Below are 23,247 nucleotides of genomic sequence, written 5' to 3'. Positions count from 1 at the left end.
TGATGCTTGCGCTTGCATTCTGTATTATATAAAAATTAATAATTAGTACTAATTTTACTAATTATTTTTGTGATCTATGAATTATAGACTTCATTCCATAATTTTGTGAGATACTCAAATCTCCATTAGCAAATTTATTTAAATGTTAGATTTACCTTTACAAAACTTGACACATTATCAAATGTTGAACAAATGTAAAATCTTTTATTATTTTTTGCAAGCATATATATTCTAGGATGTAAATATGTACGAGTAAAATGCTTTATTTAAACTGTATTTGCAAATACAATATAAATTAAGCAAGAAAAAAAAATCTGAGGAATTTTAATAAAAAAAAACAACAATATGTACTTCCATATATTTGGTTCAATATACAGGGGAACATTTTAAAAGGCAGCATGTTACATAAAATGGACAAATCTTGACATTGTTTCATTGTAATAAATTATAAAATGATACGAGGCTTCTTCAGGCTGCTTAATATAAAAAATATATATATTTAAAATGAAGAGTAAACTGTTTGAACACAGGAAAGGGAGATACATGAGTTTACATCACATATTGCAAATTATATTTTATAACTTTATTACAATTTATCATTTTTATTATTGTTCATCTTACTAACTTTAGGGCAGCAAAAAAGTCAGGTTGACATGGAATGATATAAAAATTACTTTCAAACTCCTAATTTATTTAAAGTTACAGTTTTTTCTTTTTTTTAAAGTCTACATACAAGTCACACCATTGTAGAAAAATAGACAAGACAACGAAATATATAGGCAACTGTATGTACAAAGAAAAACCAATGCTACACAAAACAAAACCAAAAATCCAGTGTTTGGACAGTGTCTAAAAAAAATCCTGAAATGTTGAATCGGTTGTGTGTGAGTGAATGTGTATAGTCAAGCGTATGTGGAAGGTCTCTGTGTTAACTCAGAAGCGGTGCTCTCCACGCGTGATGTGCGATGAGAACTCGTAGCGGTCCTGACTGCGGTAACCACACAGGTTACACTCGAATGGGTCTCGGAAGCCATGACATCCCATGTGGATGGTGTACATGACGTGGTCTAGGAACAAAACTCTGCAGTGGACGCAGCAGTATGCCCTCAATTCTTCTCCATCTCCACTCAGCACCTTAAACCCCTCCGATGACGCCATACTCAGCTCCATCCCCGATGCCCGCAAGGCCTTGAAATGCCGCTGCTCTTCCTTTACCACTGGCAGACCTCCGTTACGCATACCTGGAGCCATGTGATTGGTCAGGTAGATGAGACCCCCTGCGGCCGCCGCCGCGCCTCCCCCGGCCACCCGCTCCTCGTTATTGCTCTCTGTGTCAGTGGAGTCCTGGCCACTGGGACTGGGCGAGCCGTCCTTCTCCACCGAGGCCGATTTGGACTTTGACAGCAGAAGGAGATGCTCTGCGGCGCTGTCCTTCGCGGACACACCATTGCCTTCGGCTGATTGTGTCTTGTGGAGGTTGTAAATAGGGCTGACCACCATGTCTGAGGAGGAGCCAGGGGAGGTCTGAACCAGAGGCCGCAAGGACTCCGCTCCCAGATAGCTAATCGCACTGTTGATGGCCTGATCAATGACGTGAGGCTGCATGAGCTCACCCGAGCCACCCTCGAATGACAGCTCCGACAAGCGATTCTCTCCTGTGGAAGAAAGCCAAAAGAGCAAAGGTTTGTCTGAGTTCTGTGAAATGTAAAATGAGAACTGATTTATTTACCAGTAAACCATTACTGGTAAGCACAAATTCTTGAAAAACATTTTTCTTGTCTTTATAATATTATAATCACTAGGGAACCCTTTGGAGAAGTTCTAGGTGCCCTTTAAAAACAACATTAGCAAAACCTTCTTAGAACATGTTTTTGTTAGCTGGGATCATAATGGTTTATGAAGGTTTTGAGATGTTTAAAAAAGTTAGCCACACTATGATTCCATTTGGGGGGGGGGGGGGGGGGGGGGGGTTGTGATGCCTTAGGAGAACCATTTGGGTCCCCCTAATGGAGAAGAACCATTCAATGATTACTTCCTTTAAAAAATTATTTATTCCTTTTATTTTTTTTGGTGTGCAAAACATTTTATTAACTAAAGAATCATTTCCCACTATAAATAAGTTTTTGTGCAAAGGAAAGGTTCCATGCATTAAAGGTTCTTCACTGATCCGTCAAAGCCAATACAGAACATTCAGCAGGTGCCTACAACTTCTCCAGAGGGTTCTTCCAGTGTAGCAGTCTGAGAAACCTAAAATGGTGTCTCAAATATCTTTAATTTCTTTTACAATAATCTTCAGTGAAACCAATATGAAAAGAAGATAAATGGGCTTAGTAACACATCACATTATTCTAACAGCGATTCAAAAACTATTACTATCAAAGAAGCAAGTGCAATTTAGATAAGAATATATAAAACGATAAGCAACAGTCAAAGTCAGTTCATGTTGCATGCCATTATAGTGTTTCTTTCCCTGCTTTTTTAGTCAACTCATCAAAGAGAAAGAAATGAGGGAGCTGCCAAACATAGTTTGTCTCTGCAATGTTTTGATTCTTTTAGTCAGAGACATGCATTTTGACAGTGATATCTGGATGATCTACGATATAACTGTACAATGAAAGCAAACTTGAACTCTTACCCACAAACCTCTGTGGCATAGAGCTCTTACGCTTAGCTACATTGTTAGCTATCCTGTCTAGCACCAAGGCTCTCTCAGATGCAGGCATGTCCTCCCTCTGCTCATTCTGGCTGTTCTCTTCCTTCACTATGGAAAGCAAGACAAAGAAACCACGCATAAGATTCAAATGTCCGTATCTAACCTGAGCTCATCCTCTAACATGATGCTAACTATAATAAAGGATTATTTCCTTCAGTCATGCAATTAAATCTTCTATCCCTTACTCTAAGCAGTTTCGTTTTTTTTTCTTCTTCTTAAGATACTTTTTAAGCTTTGGGACTTTATAGGCATGTTGCTGCAAAATGATCAGTTATGGCTCTGAACTTCTGAATTTCTGGGCAGTGTCACCAATAAGTACTACCAGAGCATCACTGGTGGTTGTACTTCCACTAATACTATGTATTTTTTTTTCATCATAGTGACAATAAACCACATTTAGGTCATGATAATGGGTTATAGATTAGCACCATTTCCATCTATAAGAACAGAAAACATTTGTTGTTCTGTCGTTTACAGACCAGTATAAATGCTGTTCTGAAGGCCCATGCACTGCAGGTAGTTGTGACATCTCTCCTTATGTTCCTCCAGTGAGCTCCGCTGCTTGTAACTGCGCCCACAGTATGCACACTTATGAGGTTTTCCAACTGTAAATTTAAAACAAAAGCAAAATCTGCTCAGTCACACAGCACAATATAGTCTTTGTGGTATTCACTACAATATAGTGTAACAATAACACTTGTTTTCTGAACTGGCTCAAGTGAATGTGAAGGCGACAGGTGTTTACCCGAGTGCGTGCGCAGGTGTCCGGTGAGGGCGTCTCTGCGGCGGCAAGCGTAGTTGCACAGGTGACATTTGAAAGGTTTCTCGCCAGAGTGCAGTTTGATGTGTCGGAGCAGGTTACCCTTCTGAGTGAAGGAAGCACCGCACTGGTTGCACTGGAACGGCCTTTCCCCTAGGAGAATGAAAGATAACGCATAACTCATATGTTGGAATTAAGACATTTTCATTTAAAATTACTACATGCTGCAAGTCATGCACAATGATTAAGGAACTAGATTTTTCAGCATGTTCTCCTTTCTAATGGTCCCAAAACATATTTGGACACTTAACCATGCTTAAAAATGGTTGAGTATCATTGCAGTCGGTTACAAAATATCAAGCCAAAAAACATTTAATGCTTTAAATGATGAAACAGTAGATGTACAGTTCAAAATTAAGGCGACAAGTATTTAGACACTTTCTTGTTATCAAACATTAGTATATTGTTCATATGTGCAACAGTAACTGAAACTTTCAAATGACAAATAATATTCAGAAATATTGATAATTCAGTTTCTCCGTTGGATGAGAACAAAAATTAACTGAATAAAGCTGGATACTACTGCCTTGATTAGAGCCGTCTTAGCTGAATTGATGTTTCATAATTGATGAACTCTGCAACATTGATACTGTTATTAAACTAAAATCACCACTGAGCTGAATCGATCATGTGTAGATCTGCTTTATAGCTGAAATTTCATAATTTTTGAATTCTGCAACATTTCCTTTTTATTGCAGTAAAGCTGCTTGCACAATCTGTAGCCTATTCGATAAATCCATTTGACTTTAAATGTGACTTGAAATGGACTTGAAACTGCTTTGGAACCTATTAGTTAGAAAAGTCATTGTAAAAGAAATGCCTTTTTGATTTGGGGCTTCTGTGTTTCACAAAGAAGTGACTCGTGCTTTAACCTGTATAGCAGTTATATATACACCTGTACAGAATGCCAGAGACAAATGGCCATGTAAATGGCGAGCGTCTGAGACACTATATCGGCTCTCTGAAAGCAAAGCATCCGCCGCTGTATCGCTATTACGCTGTGAATGCAAGGTCACTGTCCTACACGGCTCTGGCGCGCTGTTACATCTCCAATAACGCGGCGCCTCGCGCCAAAGCTCAATCAAACACGCGAGCGCCGCTCTGCGCTCTGCGCGCGCTGCCTGGCTCCTGATCGAACAAGAGGCTTTCAGACGCTGCCTGCCAGTTTCGTAATGCTCCACTGCCTGGGTCAATTTGATCTGAAAATCTCATTTTTTCCTCTTCTTCAGCTCTAAAATAAGAGCGGCCCATCACAATGCAAATGCAGAGCTCATTTAAATAAAGTGAAGGAAACACTTTGTGTTTGAGAGCCAGTCTTCCTGATCAGCGCCCCTGGAATAAACCAATATCCAGCTGCTCCGAGTGTTGTGGCATTCTCCGAGAACGCTATTAATACGGCGCTCTCTTCAAAAGCCCTATAAAATAAGAGTCACCAGTGAAGCAGCAAGAAGACGGAAAAAGAAACTCATTAAAAAGGCATTTCAGGAGCTCGGCACCTCCTGCGAATATTTTGATTTAAATAGGAAGCACTTCATTATATCTTTTATTATACGTTCTTTTCTGAATTTACATTAGCCCACTGTTCCTTTCTTCCATTTTGAGTTTCATTAGTTTGTCAAGTGAGGAAGTTAAGTGCCTTTTTGAGAAATGTTCTCACCCACTGGTTTAGCTTCGTCGCAGCGGAATATCAATTTGAGAAAGGGAGAAAATAACTAATACTGAAATAATTGTCATCTGAGAGAGACTTTTGCTTGGTTAGTTGATACATTTGGACTGTTAGCTATAAGGAAATCTAAACAAAATGTCACATGTTTTTTTAAAGACAAAAAACACACAACTCATCAAAATTGTTAACACGTAACGCAAAAATTAAAGTACTGTCATCATTTACTCACCCTTACTGTTTGTCATTCCAAACCTGTATGACTTTCTTTCGTCTGTGGAACACAAAAGAAGATATTTTGAGAAATTTCTCAGTTTTTTAGTCCATACAATGGAAGTCAGTGGTAACCAAAACTGTATGTTTCTTTAAAAATCTTCTTTTGTGTTCCGCATATGAAAAAAAGTCATACAGGTTTGGGACAACACAAAGGTGAGCAAATTATGACTGAATTTACATTTTGGATGCAACAAACTGCGGACATTTTCTTAAAATGCTAGCCTAATGTTGTAAAAGCAAACATACTGTAATTACATTAGTCATTTACATCAACTGTCAAGCCATGCACAGTTACTTCTCTGGCTTCCGTTAAAGAAAAGGATGGTTACATTTAAAACACATCCAGCGTCTGTCTCTGTCCTGCTCTCTGTGTGTCTCTCTATGTGCGGCTCAACCTACCCAGCCCTGTGCCCTGTGAGTTGTGAGTGATAGTATAAGGAGGGAAGAGTAGATGGCAGTTGTGCTTACCAGTGTGACTTCGCTTGTGCACCATTAACACATTGGGCCCAATGCAAACCATCCCACAGATATCGCACTTCAGCTTCCCGTTGGGGAGGCGGATGCCCCCGGCCGTGGGGTAGGCGGCCGGCTTGCTGTCAGGGCCTGCGTGGGAGCCGTTCACTTTGGCCCCTGAGCCATCGAGCACACGCAAGTCCTCGGCTGCACATTCCTCCTCCTCTCCATTCATCTCACAGGCCAGCCCGTTTTCCTCGTCACTCCGAGCCTCAACTTTTATATTACAGGCTGGAAAAGAGGGTAGTGGGCCTGTTAAGTTCAGTGGCAGGCTGGGTGGTTATATTCTCTAACTAACACTGCCATCTTTTATCACGATATCTAAATGTTCTGCAGCGAAAAAGAGCATCTGCAAAGCAACTGTTTTCTTTCTTTCAGCCTTTGATTAGCAGTGTTTGTGTGTGTGTGTGTGTGTGCAAAACATCAACTTTAGTTGCATTAAACACATTTTTGAAACATTCACTTGACATATAGAGCATAAACTGTATTTGAGGTATTGTAGATATGACCAGTGTTGGGAGATAACTGAAAGCAGTAGCAAGTTACTAACAATAATCCAATTGAATCAGATTGTTTTGATGATTGATGTATCTGTTAATTTATTCATATACTGATTTTTTTTTTATTTATTTGAAAATGGTCCCCTTTAAATAGCTTTAATGTACACCATTCAAAAGTTCGGAGTAAGATTTTGAAATGTTTTTGAAAGAAGTCTCACATGCTCAATAAGGTCGGATTTATTTGGTCAAAAATACAGTAAAAATATTTTGAGGGTTTTATTACAAGTAAAAGTTAATGTTTTCGTTTCATCATTACTCCAGTCTCCAGTGGCACATGATCCTTCAGAAATCATTCTAATAAGTTGATTTACTGCTCAATAAAAATTTTTTTCATTATTATCACATTGAAAACAGCTGTGCTGCTTATTATTTTTATTGAAACCATGATACATTTTTCAGGACTTCTTGATGAATAGAAAGCTCAAAAGAACAGCATTTATGTCTTAAAAGAAGTAGTGTAGCTAGCAACAATTTGTTGGTAGTTTGTAATCAAAATTTAAATTAAATATAGTAGCTAGTAGCTTTGTCAGTTTCAAATTAGCTTCCCCTACACTATTACTACCTCGTGTTTAGGATAAATAATTCCATTTAAATAATCCAGCATTCTTCTGTCAAACTGGCTGCTCTGAAACCATCTTACCATCTCATTCATCATCACACTTCTCTGAAACAAATGACTGATAAACAGGAAACAGAGACACAGGAAGCTCTGTGAAACTGAGGACTCTCAGCGGTGTAAACCAGACCAACAAACCGTGGTAAACACATACAGACACACACACATAGACTCACATACGAGCTTACAGAAGCATGGAAAAATAAGCACACCGTCAAATAAAAATGAAACCGTGTTAAATATTTAGATTATTCGATGGAATGTCCAATTATAAGCTAGATCATTGCTCAAATGCCCGTTCATCTTAATGAGGCAAACATTTCGAGTCTTTAAAGGCAGTTAGAGCTCAGGGTAAAGGTCCTGTGGTTAACATACTGTGGTGCCAGGCTGATTTCCCCATGCCTCTGTTTGTACAGACTCAAGAGGAACAAGCAGAAATAATGAAATATGGGAATCCAAGGGAAAAGGGGAAGCTTCAGTGCCCGAGCCGGCCCAACCGAAAAAATGGACAAGAGTTATGGAGAAGTGACAGAAAGGGAAGCACAGAACAGGGAATTGTTAAGCACAACAAGTTTTTCTTTTTCATTTTCTGCATTCAGACTACAGGGATCAGCAACTGAAGCACGTGATTGAACTGGAGAGTACCGACACAGAAGCATTGTCTGTGTTCAGGTTACTCTCTGATAGTTAGCAGAGCACAGCTACACTCTTGTTAGTGTGTTTCCAAAATAATTGTCTTGAGTTTTACAGCAAGTGATCCAGTTTCCAGAAGAATCGTCTTAGAGTGACTAAGAAAGAAACTGCTAACTAATCAAATAACTTACTAGAAAAGACAAAAGCTAGTTGACTAAAAACTTTATTATCTTTAATAAACATCACTGAACATCATCACATAATGAAGTCAAGCCAGCGATTTTCACTTTTGGTGCCCATTCCTGGTCTTTATGTTCGCTGTTCATTGGTGGACATTCTTCTTCATACAAAAGCTGTATCTTATTTAGCCTTAAAGGATTCATATCAGTAGCTTAATGTTATTTTTTTTATCGAAAGTGTACCTAAATTATACATATACTTTACAGACTTTTTGAAAAGGCAGCTGCTCCAATGAGAGCTTTTGAACTTTTTTTAAAATAGTAATTTTCAATCCCTCACCTCATGTATCCTGGCGTTATTGGTATTTCCAAGATCCAGTCAATCCCCCATTCAATTCCCAATAGGCCATCCTACATTTTTCCTGCCTAATATTCTGTTTAACTCAACTAAAGTTTGGTGATTAAGTAAAACAGGTTGTAAACTGAATTCGTTGTTGACTCTAAAGAAGGTTTATATAGATTTAAGTGTCAATGTGTGAATGAAGTACAGCAGTTAATAACGTAAAGTCAATACAGGAATGCAATCTCCCATTAACACCCATAAAAGGATGTATCTCTTCCTCTCTCTCTCACACACAGACGCACAAATCCACTAACAACCTTTCTGCTTATATGAAATGATGATTTAACCAGTGTGATGTGACCTGAGTTTGGCAGAGGGAACTAGGCTTGTTGTCATGATACGGTCTCTCATGGATCTTTTGGGGAAGTTGTGACTAAACTGGGGATGGGAAGAGGAGCTTTTACTTTGTATAACGTTTGTCACACATCCTAATTTACCCATTTTGGGAAGCAAGCGACAGAAGCCACAGACTAGGACAAACAAAAGAGCTCTACATAGAACAGAGCAAACCTCACAAACATCAATGGATCATTTTAAATGGGATTAAATAAAAAAAAAATCCCCCATTTCTAGAGCAACTCTCTGGAAGTGAAGTGGTTCAGTTAGTGACAAGTCAGTCTCCCTTTAGCAGTTTGAACCTGTGACCCTCTGCTACATCGATTACTAAGTTATCGCAACATTGCACTTTAGCCAGGGATGTATTCACAGCGAGGGCGCTATAAATTAAAATAAATCTTTGCTAGTACAATTTACTTTTGTTTGTGCTCCAGTCAAGGCACTGAAAAAAACTATGAATAGATTATGCAGTGCGGGAGAGCTACATGCACATTAACCACGGCTCCACAGCGTATGTGTGAGAGTATATGTTTGAGCTTGCAGGTCTATGCATATGTGTGTCAGATGTGATACAACGAACCCTGCTTTCGCTCACATTTTTAGGAACTTGCTAGTGAAATGTTTGCATCTGATATAGCAACAGGTTTAAGGGCAGGCTGTCACCCTCATACATTTAAAAAGAGGAATTACATGATAAAATCGGCCATGCACCATGAAAACCCTCCTGCACTTCACTGGACAGCGTATTTTTCCATGCAGGGCTAATAAATACTAATGCACAAACCAAACAGCACTAATTGTGAATGTCTCGTTTCAGTTGGTAATATGTGACATTATGGGAGTTAAATGGGATGCGAACACCAATACCATTTGTGATATTTAATAAATATGATGCTTTGATACCCATAATAGCATGTTAATTCAAATTAAATGATAATATAAACACATTATAGTTTAAATTAATATCAAATTCAATTTTAGAGTGATATGGAAAACTAAAATACACTTAAATATTAACTGTTTCTAAACTTGTACATATTTGTGATAATGAAGTTGCAGTTTAGTACATTTGAAATATATTAACTTTAAATGCAATATTAAAACACTACACTTTAATGCACAACAAAAACATTATTTAGAATGTACTTTAAAGTAAACTTTTATTTTGACATTATTACGAAATGCATTTAAAGGTATACTGTAAGTACTCATAAGTGGCCTTTTATTTCATTAACAATATCTGCAAGAACCATTTTTTTTTTAAATATACGATTAAGATTTGAATTTGAACTTAAAGATTTAGTTTGTAAAGGAAAAGCTCTTTGTGCTTCACACAGATTTTCAATTTCAATCCTCAAAATGTGTTGACAACTGTAGAGGAGTTTCTGGGTCTTTCATAGCAGGAAACCGAAGAGACAGCGCTCTGTAAGAACCATCTCTATACGTTTTGATTTCCTGACATTCTACGCACATTGCTACGTGTCTGATCGAGTCGCGTACTGCACAGTCTGCACAGATACTCCCTTGATACACATAATCAGAGAAGCAATGATGCACAGTGAAGATACTGTCTTCACATCCTCTTGCACACTGACTGATTATATCTTCAGGGACAACATGCAGACAGACAGATGCACGCACAAGCACACACACATACATATTCACAAAAACCCTTACTAATAAGTTCCGAGCATTTGAAATTTAGTTCCCTGTTTCTCTCGAACAATCCACCTTTTTTTTCTTCTAAATCCTAAATGGCATCATGCGACTTTCTGTACACCTCAAATACACTCACATCAAAAAAGATCTTCATGAGTGAAAGCATCTCTAAAGTGTGTGAACATTTTTATTTGTGGGCAAAAAAAAACAAAACAGGTGGTATTGAGTTAAATGTCATTTTGATACACTTCTTAGTGTTCTTGATGTCTTCAAAGAGATGGCTTACAAGCGATCTCTTTTCACGTAACGAGGCCTCTTATTACTTTATCGATATGACTTTGCTCTTTTTATATGTAACACATGAGTGAGATATGAAAGTGCGATGTTGCTGAGAGTGAAGCATGTCTTTTGGACTTGCATTTGAATGTGGGTGTGTGTGGAAGTGTGTGAATATCGTGGCAGTTGAAGTGAAAGCATGGCATAAGTGCAGGTGCAGAGTTGTGTGTGTTCTGCGTGTGAGAGAGCGTATGCTCGCATTTGTTGCGATACTGCGCCTATCTGCTGTTGCTCCTGAACATTTTATCTCCTTGAGTGAGTGTTGAAACTGAGTTCTGGCAAGTTCTTCTTAGGAAACTCTTGCACATCCTATTTCAGTTTCCTCTCACATCTTTTTTTTCTTCTTTCTCTCTCTCTCTCTCTCTCTCTCTCTCTCTCTCTCCCTCCCTCTCTCTCTCTCTCTCTCTCTCTCTCTCTCTCTTTCAGTCTGTTTTTTACTTTCAGTAGCTTCAAAGTGAGCGGGTCACACTTTAAGTCCAAGTTAATCTGGAACTTCTGGAGGGGAAAATTCCAAACTAAAATACATCAAGATATTAATCAGGCCATCTGTTAACTTGTGGTTAGCCAAGTTTATTCCCACCCATTTTTGCCTTTAGTTAACCCACTTTCTATTTACACTGCTAACACTATTTATTAATATAATGACTAACTAACGCATTCTGTTACAATCTACCGACCAAACACGACATTTTCAATGAGAAGCCATATTGTTGTATTCATTTTGTGGAGACAGAAGTGTTAAATTCTTATATATATTATCACTCAAAAGCTTTAGGTCATTAAAAATTGTATTTTTAAGAATAAATACTTAAATATGATATGATTAATTAATCAAAAGTGGCAATAAGGGCTTTTATAATGTTATTAAACATTGCTATTTCAGGTATATGCTGTTCTTTTGAACTTCCTATTAATCCTCAGAAAATAAAAAAAAATCATGGTTTCCACACAACTGCTTTTAGCATTGGTAATATTAAGAAATGTTCCCTGAGCAACCAATGTTTCTTTGCATCATAGGAATAAATTTTTTTTTTTTAAATTTATTAAAATAGAAGCCTGTAACATCAATTTGAATTATGTCTCACATTATTGCGTATTTTTACTGCACATTTAATCCTTCAGACATTTCATCAGATGTTTTTAATCCAAAAAGAACTTATTAATGTTCGAAACAAAATATTTTCAAGAGTAAACAAGAGAAGGAAGGGCAGAAGTGAGTAAAAATAAAAGTTTCCTAATAAGTGGGTTAAACAGTTCATGGCACAACTGAGCGCATTATGTGTAGGCTCAGTCAGTGAGTAAACGCTGTTTAGTGTATTAAATTAGAAATCTGCTTTTTAAATGTCCCACGGTTTCAGGAACCAGTAGGAATGAACTATCAGTCTGACAACAGGAACATAATACATTTAGCATACTACTTAATTTTTTTTTTTTTTACAGCGGTTTGCTTTTTTTTTTTACATGTATGCATGCCATTGGAAAAAAAGGGACATGATCTCATTAAGAAAGCTGAAGATGCGCATCTTGAGCTAAATTGAATTCTTCGGACCCTGCGATTTTTTTTTTTTTTTTTTTTTTTTTTTTTAACAATCTAGTGCACTGTGATGTTGTAGGCAGAACGAGAGCCGTTACATGCACTCGTTTCATATAAAGTATTACATTTTAAAGCTTTCTGTGTTAGGCTGACCTTAAAAGTGGGCTTCAGTGGAAGTTATATCAGACTGGGTATTGCATGAATGTGTATATGAGGTAGTTTTGTGGTTGTGTCCCAGCTTAGACTGGTCTGACTCACCGAGTGGTTTGTCTGTGCGGTTGTTGTGCTGGAGGCCAGTGCTGGCTGACAAGTCTTCAGGAACAGGCATGGCCTCATCTTGGTCTTCTCCCGCCTCGTTAGCAGTCGGACTGTCCCCTTCTGAGCAGAGGGTAGAGAAGTTACCAGTATAGATGGAGGCCCATCCCTTATACACACTTTAAAATTTAAAATCAATGCATAAAATTTTTAAGTTGAATTTGCCGTGAAACTGCAGCTAAATTCAGTTGTCCGTTAACTTTTGGGTATTCATTTCTGTTCCCTTCACACACAGTGACAACTGCATTCTACAGCTGAACTGACTCCTGACAAATTCAGGTAGTGACGACCGGATTTAGAGAAATTCTATACAGTGTTTATGGAAGCGAACCGATCAACTAGTTCATCAGTTAATCAGTTTTGTCTTTACAGTATGTGTGGTGCAAAAAACCACAGGGGATGTTTTGACTCATTAGTGTTGCCAAATAGTGCAAGCAAAAAAAAGAACAAGCCCATAGTAAACTTAAATCCAAGCACGATATCTTAGAAATAAATCCTACAGCAAAAATATCACGATAATTAAGTATATATACTCGATCGCTTTATGAGCCGAGTTCAAATAACTAGCTCAAAAGAGGCTTAATCAGCATCGCTTATAATAAGTGGACATGGCAACCCTTTAAGAGTGCGCTCTGCTAAGTATCCTTTCCAACTTATACAAAACTGTTGGCAGTGGTTTTAGTTCAAATTGAGCCATTGATCACAATAATACTACTTTGATTAATAATAGCGGATAGTAAATGCTGGACTGTTACTATGGTTACATACATGGTGTCAATCATGGCAGTTTCAAGAGTAAGTCCTGTTTTTGTACAAACATGAAATGATAATTCAGGGGATTTACTTTTGTATTTAAATGCAGCTGTCACTCCTGACACTTTACTGTGGGTGTGTGGCCAATTACACGTAAGCCATTTGTAGACCGATTCCACATAACTGGCTCAACCAATGGCATGAGTTGGGGGTGGGGCTATCTGTGTGTCTGACCAATCTTGGGGGGCGGGAGTGTCCAGGAAAACAGTAAACACTCTTTGCTTGCAATCTTGATGTTATATTGTTTCACACTTATCAAAATAAAACCTGATAAAAAAAATTAAAAAAGACCCATTTTATTGGTATTTAAATAGAATAGGCTTAAAAAATATTTTATTCATGTGCATACAGGCGCTGTATTAAGAAGTGTATGAAGTACTGAATGAAACCCGTTTCTGTTTCTTCATAAAAACATCTGAAACGTCTGTGTATTTGACAAATATTGCATGTAATCCACTTAATCTGTGATAAAGTATTCAAACAGTGCCCAAGCTTCATTACAAGAAGCAGCAAATCTCACCGATCAGTTAAATCCAGCCGAAGTCGAACGCACTTATTATTTTTTCAGATCTATTTGGTGACATTAGTAGTGTACAATTTACAAACTTCCCCTTAAAGTGATAGAGTTGTATTGTGGTTTCTCAAGGATGTATTGCATCCCAGTGTTGACAGTCAGGGCATTAAATATATAATTCTCACTAATGCAACAAGTATGAGTCTCATTATAATGAGTCTTGTGTAAGTTTTGTAACTTTATTTAGATATGAAAATGTCGAAAGAGCACAAATGCTGACCCTTTTGCTGCATTCAGACTGTTTCCTTTTTCCATTTATCTATTTTCCTGGAAAAGTGTTTGTATTAATCCTGCGCCGATTCAAGATGCCATCACAAGTTTAAATCTTGCTGAAAACATGATTTAAAATTAAAGCTGTTTGTCAGTAGATGTATATAAGTAATGGGCCCACATTTGGATCCACATTCATGATTTTCAATTTTGGGTGAACTATCATTTTATGTTTTTGTTCCTTTAAACTGGAGTGGATTATATATATATATATATAATTTTTTGTGACTGGAAGTCTCCTAAATTTGGTCTAGAATCACGTGTGCATTACAGGGGTCATCTACAGCCTTTTCACTATTTTTCACGAGATTTTTACTTAAAAAAAACATCATAATTTAGAAACAATAGGCTATTCTGTCCTGTTTACTTTCTAGACTAACGAGAAAGTTCTGAGTTCTGATGTTTTTATAGCACAATGACCTCTTATATATATATATATATGTATCAAAAGATCAAGGGACTTTTGATTCCTCAGTTCATGACCCCTTTGACATATATCTGCTGAGACAGAACTTCTATAGCCTGTCGTTGAACAGTCAAAAACGGTTATCTTTGCTTGACTGTTTTGATCGCCGAGACCTCACTGTGGCTTTGAACGTCTGAGAGGCGACTCTTACCTGTTATCTGGGACATTTCCTGTGCCTCCTCAGTCTCCATCCTGTGCAGGTATTCTAACAGGAGAGAAAGCAAGAGAGAAAGAGTGTCATCAGCGCTCGTTGCCTCAAAAAATAAGCCTGTGTAAGAGAAGTGGTTGGTGAATAAAGGAGAATGGCCTTTCTTTGTGTATCTCCATCACCCTGGCAAGAACAGCCCTATTCCAGCCACACACACCACTGTCTTCCACATTACATTACAATGAACTACAGACATTTTCATTACCGCTCTGACAGACGGGGTGAACTAAGAGAATAGGTTTGGTGGACTACAAGGCCGGCTATGGGGTGGTGAGTCTCGAAAGGAACAGGCTTTCAGACCACATTTGTTATTTATTGTTAATTTCCTACCACATAATCATCCAAAAATGCAAACTGACTGCCGCAAAATTAAGCAGAAAATTAGATGGCCCGGGGTCATGGAGGATGCGGGTGTTTGGCATCGCCAGCTGACTGGCGCTCGTGTTCACTCTAATTTACCGAGCATGCATGGGTGAGCCCGGCAGCCCAACTCTTCCTCCGCTTCTCTTTAACACACACACACACACACACACACACACACACACACACAGAGAGAGACACTGGAACACAGGGATGTTCGAGCACAGATGGAAACATAGACAAGAGAGTGCAATGAGGGAGATACTGAAGGTACAAACTAAACAAAGCACAAGAAATGAATAGATTAAGAAATAACGGAAATGTTATTTGAAAATAAGTCAGTGAGAGCAACATGAACGTTAGCTATTTTCTGTGAATGTGCGAGACTTCTGATTCATTAGCCACTATATGTAAATAACTGGAAGATTCCCATATAACATATTTAGGTTATAAATACATTGTGGGAACATTATTTTTCAATGTTTCTAAAATGTTGTAACGTCCAGTTTCCTTGTTGTGATAAGAACGTTATTTAAAGGTTACAAAAACGTTTCTTAACTATTTTTTAACCCGCAATGCAGAATTATTCATTTTTTAATGTTCAAAGAACGTTAAAATGTCTGAAAGGTTTGAAAAATGTTATTTACAACATTCTACAACTTTATTTTTACCTAAAATTTCATGTTTTTTAAAATGTAATTCGTTTACATTCGTTTGTTAATTTTTTGACTGTTTTAGCATGCTAATAACTTTAAAAAATCCAGTTTTCTTGTCATGGTTATAATGCGTTTTACATTTTACAAAAAACATTTCTTAGAATGCTCAGTACAAATAACATCATAAGGACATTCCAAGAATGTTGATCTTAACATGTTTTCTCTCAAATTATGAATAAGTTTATTGGAACATTCCATATTCCATTATTCCATTATTCCATTAATATTTATATAACTTTTATAAAACGTTGTGATAATGTTCCATTTTATCAAGTCCAGAAAACTGCTTGCGCTACAAACCAATATTTATTATTATTTTTATACTGGTAAAACTGGAAGCGAATGACACAGGACATGGACAGGACTAGAAGGAAATGGAGGAAACACCAAGAGTGGAGAGTCAGAATGAATGTTTTCGGACTCCTCAGAAGGAGTCAGTGGTGAGCACTTCCTCAGGCCAGGTCTGCATATCTGAGAAGTCACCAGCGCTCGTGGCCCCATTAATAATGTAGCGGCCACTTGGGCCCACAGCAGATGGGCACAACAGCCTCGGCCTCGCTGCTACTTCAAGACGTTCCCACTAGGGTCCCACGCCCGGCCCGGGAGAAGTGAAGCTCCTGAAAATAGCCAAGCAAGCTGAAGAGAGCTCCTGGGAGAAGAGGGACGGGGGGCCTTCCTGTTTTTAATGACAGATGGCTCCATGCACTTGGAACAAATAGTGGGAAACCGGCAGCCTACCGTCTGTCGCAATGTCCCAGTCTTCCTGGGGATCGCTTCTTAGAAGACTTACGACCGGCTCGCACACCCAAAACCCTGGTGAGGGCTTGTAGCGACTGCTGTGAGATACGTATGTGTATGTGCTTGGGCATCATTGTGTGCGTGAAACGAAGGTTAAAGGTCATTGGTGCATAAAGGATTGCAGGTGGACAATTCAATTGTATTTAGCTGAAGAGTAATATGTTTTCTAATATGTTTCTTATATGCAAATCCACATTTGAGATATATATATGTGTGTGTGTGTGTGTGTGTGCGTGTAGAATAAAGAAAATACTATTAACCTCAGAAGATGACTCATTTTACTCAAAATATACTGTGCAGTTTATCTGATGATGCAACACTTCGAAGTAGTTGCTCAGGTCACTTCTTCCCCTTTATTGCATATGTGACCTTGGACCACAAAACCAGTCTTAAGTGTCAGTTTTTCGAAACTGCAATTTAAACATCACCTGAAAGCTGAATAAATAAGCTTTCCATTAGTGTATGTTTTATAATGATAGGACAATGTTTGGCCGAGATACAACTAAAATCTGGAATCTGAGGGTGCAAAAAAATCTAAATACTGAGAAAATCACCTTTGAAGTTGTCCAAATTAAGTTCTTAGCAATGCTTATTACAAATCAGAAATTACGTTTTGATATATTTACGATACAAAATTTACAAAATATCTTTATGGAACATGATCTTTACTTAATAGCCTAATGATTTGGGGCATTAAAGAAAAATCTATAATTTTGACCCAGACAAGGTTTTTTTTTTTGTTTTTTTTTTGTTTTTTTTATTGCAACAATATACCCCAGTGACTTAAGACTGCGTTTGTGCTCCAGGGTCACATATATGTATTCAAAAAAACAAAAAAAAGATAACTAGCCGGCTAAAATTCCTTCAGAAATTGCTCATTCTCCATTGATTGATTCTCAATCTGTTTGTGTTGTAAAATAAACTGAATGCATATTTATTTAAATTATATTTTCCACAAATATACAGTATTATTTGTGATTGTGAACTGTCACTAGAATGTAATATTAATTATATTTTACAAGCAAATTGCAGTTCAGATCAGCTATTATGAAGACTGCTCATGGATCTTCACAGACCTCTTTGACTGTCTAAATGGGACATCAACAATCTTTTCAACACTTCACAGATTTGGCCGCTGTGAGATAGTGGCTAGAAGGAAAGCATTTGGCTTCCTTGCCATGTTTTTTTGCCACTGGTCTGGCTTTGATTTCACCAGGAGGCGCATGTTGCCATCAAAATCAAGATGGGATGGGTAAATACAGGCACATTCTTTTTGAGAACCTGTTTTAATTAATATTCTTGAATGGCCCAGCAACACTCAATTATGACTGAAAATCTGTGACTGGACCAGAGAAATACAACATTTAACATTTAACATACAACATTTATGGTGGCGCATTTGCAAAAAAGTCAAAGTAAAATTTTGACTCATTGATGAATGTTTTCATAACTTCATTTCTTAGTCTGAACGTTTTTTCATTGAAAATTATTTTTCATTGCAAATGCATTTATTGAATGATTAATAGTTTTTATTATTATTATTATTATTTTATTGATCCAGTTTTAAGGACGTGTAACACTGACAAAAACTAACTAAACCTTCTGACTAACTAAACAGTAATAGCATATTCCACATTTACCTCGCAAAAATGTACAAATATATGGTCTTGTTTCATCTACACGGTGTGCATTTATTATTTTTATTTCCCCCGAATGAATGCAAGTGGAATGTGATAGCATGTCCCATATGTGGGGAACATTGTAACATGACCGTTTAACATCTGACCTAATCATAAATATACAAGACAAACTAAAATGTTTTGTCAATAAAATACAATAATAAACTTATTTGTATAAACTAATGGTATTTTTAGTAAATAAATACTACAAATTTTTGGAGTTTGACAGTGAAAACATCACAGAACATAAATATGCAGCATAGCTCAAAACAATGTGAACAAATTGATGAAGAAACACATTCAGAAAAACACCGAACTGGACACCACACACCTTTCCCTCCACACACAGCTCTCACAACACAAAACAAATAGACAAGCCAGCTTCCTTTTATATATATTTTTTCTGATCATCCAGGTTTTTATTCATCTTCGCGCGTGGTTTCTCAATAGAATCAGAGTTCGAAATGTGAATTGCATTGTAGAATGACATAATTCTAATAACAGGAAATGTTTTAACATGCTCTCCACCTGAGCAACTGGGATTTACACTTGCCTTGTGTCTTCTGCTGGATAGATAAATATTAAAAAAATGTTAATTAACCGGCTGGAGATTAAAATAACAGCAAATATGTCTCATTTTAAAAACACGCACAAAAAATCTAAATGTACTTTTGCTATGGTTAAATACAGTAAACGTTCAATGATATCTTCCAAAGATTTTTGAAGTTTGGCACGCTTTCTCTTGATATGGCAACGATTAAATACACTAAGTTTCGTCATGTGTGGAAACTTGAGTGTTACAACTTTGCACTCCCATAGATAAAATTATCAAAAGGTGTTGGTTGAGGTTAGAGTCAGGTCAGGTTGGGCTTTGGGTTAGGTGCAATAAAAATGTATTATATGTGACGCATTCCTCCTACCACAAACTAACCATCATCTTGATGGTTGATGCACTGTTTTTCGTAACTGAGACTGTGTGGAGTGGAGAAGTAGAGTGTATGTGTGTGTTGGGTGGGTGGCTGTGCACGGTATTCCCCTGCGCCCCCTTTTCTCACCAGATGTGAGAGGGGAAACAGTGATGGTGTAGACCAAGAGGCGGAAGAAAATGTTAAAATACTCCTCACTGATGAGCTTCTTCATGTATGATTATTGAAACCAGCGCTTTATTCTCCCACTCTGACAGAGTTATCATACCAGTCAGTTACCTGCTCTTAGCTGATGCCTTTATTTATATACAGGTAGTAAAAATGAATTGGTTACTATACCTAATGTTATCTCAATCTACACATTCAGTTACCTCTTTTTTCAGCAGTTTTTTTTTTTTTTGCTTGTGTTTTCAAACCTCAGCGTGCGTGTAGGACACTGGTCACAGTCAAGACAGGAGATCAGCATAGTCAAGCACATTATCATACTGACAGGAAGAGCTCTGTGGGTTTTAAAACACCCCTAGTGTGTATGTGTGTCTGTGTGTGACGAGAAAGGGAGTGTAAAGGGTAGGAAAACGATCTAAGTGCGAAAAAAAAAGTTGAAGAGATGGGTGGAGACTCAGCACTGCAAAACCGTTAAACAGACAAAATGCCATTGCTACGTTTAGAGCAATTCAAAGGTGAGTATGACTTAACTAAAGAGCTAAATGCAACAAGTGCCGTTTCATCATTTCACTCAGGGATGGTTACGTAATGAGTCAAGAAGAGTTGCTGAGGGTAAATGCTGGAATTTTTTCCCTTTGCATAAATCAGCAATAATCTAAAAAGGATGCAAAACAAATCTGGGAATTTTTTTTTTTGTGCTTTTTTTTCAGTAGGAACAAAACTGATTTAAGTCATAACAGAAATATTTTGTCCACTTAAAATATGATACAGTGTAAGTCAAACACTGATACTACATTCAGGTAAATATCTGATGTTAACACAAATGCAATTGCTACTTTATAATTATTGTATTATTCATTTGGTCAATTAGATTTGAATCTTCAAATGAATATTTTAATAAAGTAACAGTACTGGAGGACACCTGAAAAATGTTTAATATATTCAGGATCATGCAGGTAAAACTAATCCGATATCAATTTCCCGATAGAAAGCTTCACCTCTTCATAAACAATATTAATTCTCTTCTTTAGCTTACAGAAAGGATAATTCTTCTCTTTCTCTCTTTCTGCAAATAATATTAAAATAATAAAAATATTAGGTTTATCCTCATTTATATATATTATATTTGTATAAATATGATTATAAAAATAAAATAAAACAAGAATATAACCTAAAATAGACATGCATTCAGACATTACAGAAATATTTCTTTTGGAAAGTTAGTATGAATAACTTAAATAAAAAAAAATTGCATTGGATAATCGCATTTGTAGCAATTAAACAATGTGAAAATAATGATTTCTAATTAGGAAAGCTGAACTTCTAAACACTGTTTAGCTTTTCCAGTAACTGTTTGTCAGATGGGATATCCATTGACTGGCCTGCCTTGCATCAGTGGGGATTTCATCACATTTGAGGGCGTAGGATAGAGAGATTGCTATCTGTCAAAGATGATATGCAGGAACTGCTTTCTGAGGCTTTCACAGAAATAAAAGAAGCTCACTTTAGAAGCCTCTTTTACACTGGCCACACTTCACTACACTGCCATTGAGAGCTCTCGTTTTATTCACTTCGTCATTTCATCTCTCTCTTTCTCTGCTCATATTTTTTAATGTGCCACTTTAACGTGTACAATATGATTTCTTCATTAAAAGTGCCCGAAACAGTATATGTTGTCGTCTGTGGAGATATCCGAGATGCGCAAAAGTTACAAACACACACTTGTGAAACTGTTATTTTCAGAGCGCAGATGTGAAAACCATTCTTTTTCTTTAAAAATAGAATAAACTTATATAAATGCAGCAACAGACGGCAGGCTACTGAAATATAAAGCCGCTAATATTTTTTTATCTTTCCTAAAAATGAAGGCCTACATTATAGTTTTGATAGCTAATTATGTTTTTAATAAGTAATTATTCAAATCTTAGCTAAATAAACTTTTTTGTCTGTAAAATTTGCGTTTATTCGTTTCTCACTAAGAAAGTTTGATGAATCATTTCTCTCAGATAAATGTGAGAAGTGTGTTTTTGTCTGTCGCACACGGTGTATTTTTACACAATCGCTCAATACAGTTTCTCGTGTGTTGCACATATGACCTGCGCCGTGAGCACTAACAAGTGAACATGGAACCAAACAAGGGCACAAAAGAGAAGCTCGAGACACACATGCACCATCGGAGAAAAAACTGACCGAAAAGAATTCGTGTAAGTCGTTTTCACCTGTCTTACAGTTATCTACACTGGAAAAAAAGGAGAAATCTCACACACAATAACTGTAATTTTTTTTAAAGGATTATTTAGTAAAACCAACTTGCCGTGATCACTTCATGATACTTTGTAACCACTTTGAATTAAAATTAAAATTAAGAAAATCGAGCGAAAATGAAAGTGAAATGAATGGAAGCAAAGACTGCTTTCTAAAATAGCTAATGAAGAAAAAAAAAGTCCAGTGTAAAACTTCCTAAAACTATTTATGAAGTATGCATCCATAGCTGGAGGAGGACGGGGAAAACTAACTTTTCGATTTCATACATTTCTTTAGACATATTACTGATTAAAATCTGTGTCATTAAAACAGACTTTTTTATTTGTCGGAGAAAATGCCTTTTCAAAAGTCCGTGCTGCTAAAAACAGGAATTTGTAGCGCTGAGCAACAGGTGCGTATCGAAAGATAATGAAAGTAACGTTCAAAGTTGTATTAAACCAAAACATTTACAGCATACAAAATTAAGGAATATATTGCGTATATTAAATTTCATTATCAATGTATAATGATTAGGGGGGAAGTTCCACCCGGTTCCACAAATGGGACCTCGGGAAACTTTTTCCATATGGAAAACTGGAAAAAAATATGATGAACCAAAGTCGAACAGAAAAGAGAAAGAAAAGAAAAACTCATAAACTACAATTAAAACTTGTAATGAAGAAGCCCTGGCGCAGAATAAAGTAATTAGCCAACGCGTAGAGCGCGACGCACACGCCTTCGCCATGTCAAGAGGATTGAAGCGCTTGCACCTGCTACAGAGTTCAGGACAAAAACTTCCCTTACGCCAGATCTCCTCGCTCTCACTTAGTTGAACTGTACATTTTTATCAGCTCTTCAGTACTAAGTCTGTGATATATGTCACTTGGACCGACCAGTGAGAGTTATTTACCTGCTATTCCTTGAGTGTGCAGTATGAAGCTCTTCCAGCTGTCCCCCGCCGCTCCATGCGCACAAGTTCTCAGCGCCGCAGCTGCAGTCTGGAACTCTGCGCGCGGTCCCTCCCCTCTCCACTGCACTTCCTCCTTCCAGCCCAGCATTGCTATGTCTCTGTGTTCAGGCGAGACATTTTTCAGCTTTTATTCCAGAGGCCGAGTCTGCTCGGGGAATCGAGGCAGCAGAGCTTGGCACTTCGCTTTGTATCGTGCCAATAAAAGCTGACACCCAGTAGACCATCACTGGCAGCCATGCATGAGATGGGATGAGGCGGGTTGGGACAGTGGACTGATCACTTCTTATTTATTTATTTCTCTCAGAGAGACAGGGGTCTCTTGATCTCATGTCACCTGTTTTAGTGATGTTAGTAGAATACTTTTCTTAAATGAGAAGTGAATTGATGTCTATTTAAATGAGAAACGGAAAAGATTGTTAAAATTAATTGCTGTAGGCGAGGGGCCGGAGCCCACTAGAGGGCCTTATCAAACTTAACACGGGGCACTAGATGATTTAAATGA

At 37.4% G+C, this 23,247-nt stretch overlaps 1 protein-coding gene across 1 annotated transcript; it reads right to left on the bottom strand.

Annotated features, from left to right (window-relative positions):
* Positions 1–448: 448 nt before the first annotated feature.
* Positions 449–23,009, bottom strand: LOC113057186 (DNA-binding protein Ikaros-like). Its single transcript, XM_026224354.1, is given in 10 exon segments — positions 449–1,655; positions 2,636–2,761; positions 3,193–3,318; positions 3,459–3,626; positions 5,429–5,470; positions 5,941–6,216; positions 12,500–12,619; positions 14,831–14,884; positions 22,686–22,871; positions 22,874–23,009. Coding segments are annotated over 10 exon segments (1,929 nt in total). The 5' UTR covers positions 22,983–23,009; the 3' UTR covers positions 449–933.
* Between the last annotated feature and the right edge of the window lie 238 nt (positions 23,010–23,247).

The sequence above is a fragment of the Carassius auratus genome, chromosome 38, assembly GCF_003368295.1.
Source record: "Carassius auratus strain Wakin chromosome 38, ASM336829v1, whole genome shotgun sequence".
Classification (NCBI taxonomy): domain Eukaryota; kingdom Metazoa; phylum Chordata; class Actinopteri; order Cypriniformes; family Cyprinidae; genus Carassius; species Carassius auratus.
This window is presented reverse-complemented; position numbering and strand designations above follow the sequence as displayed.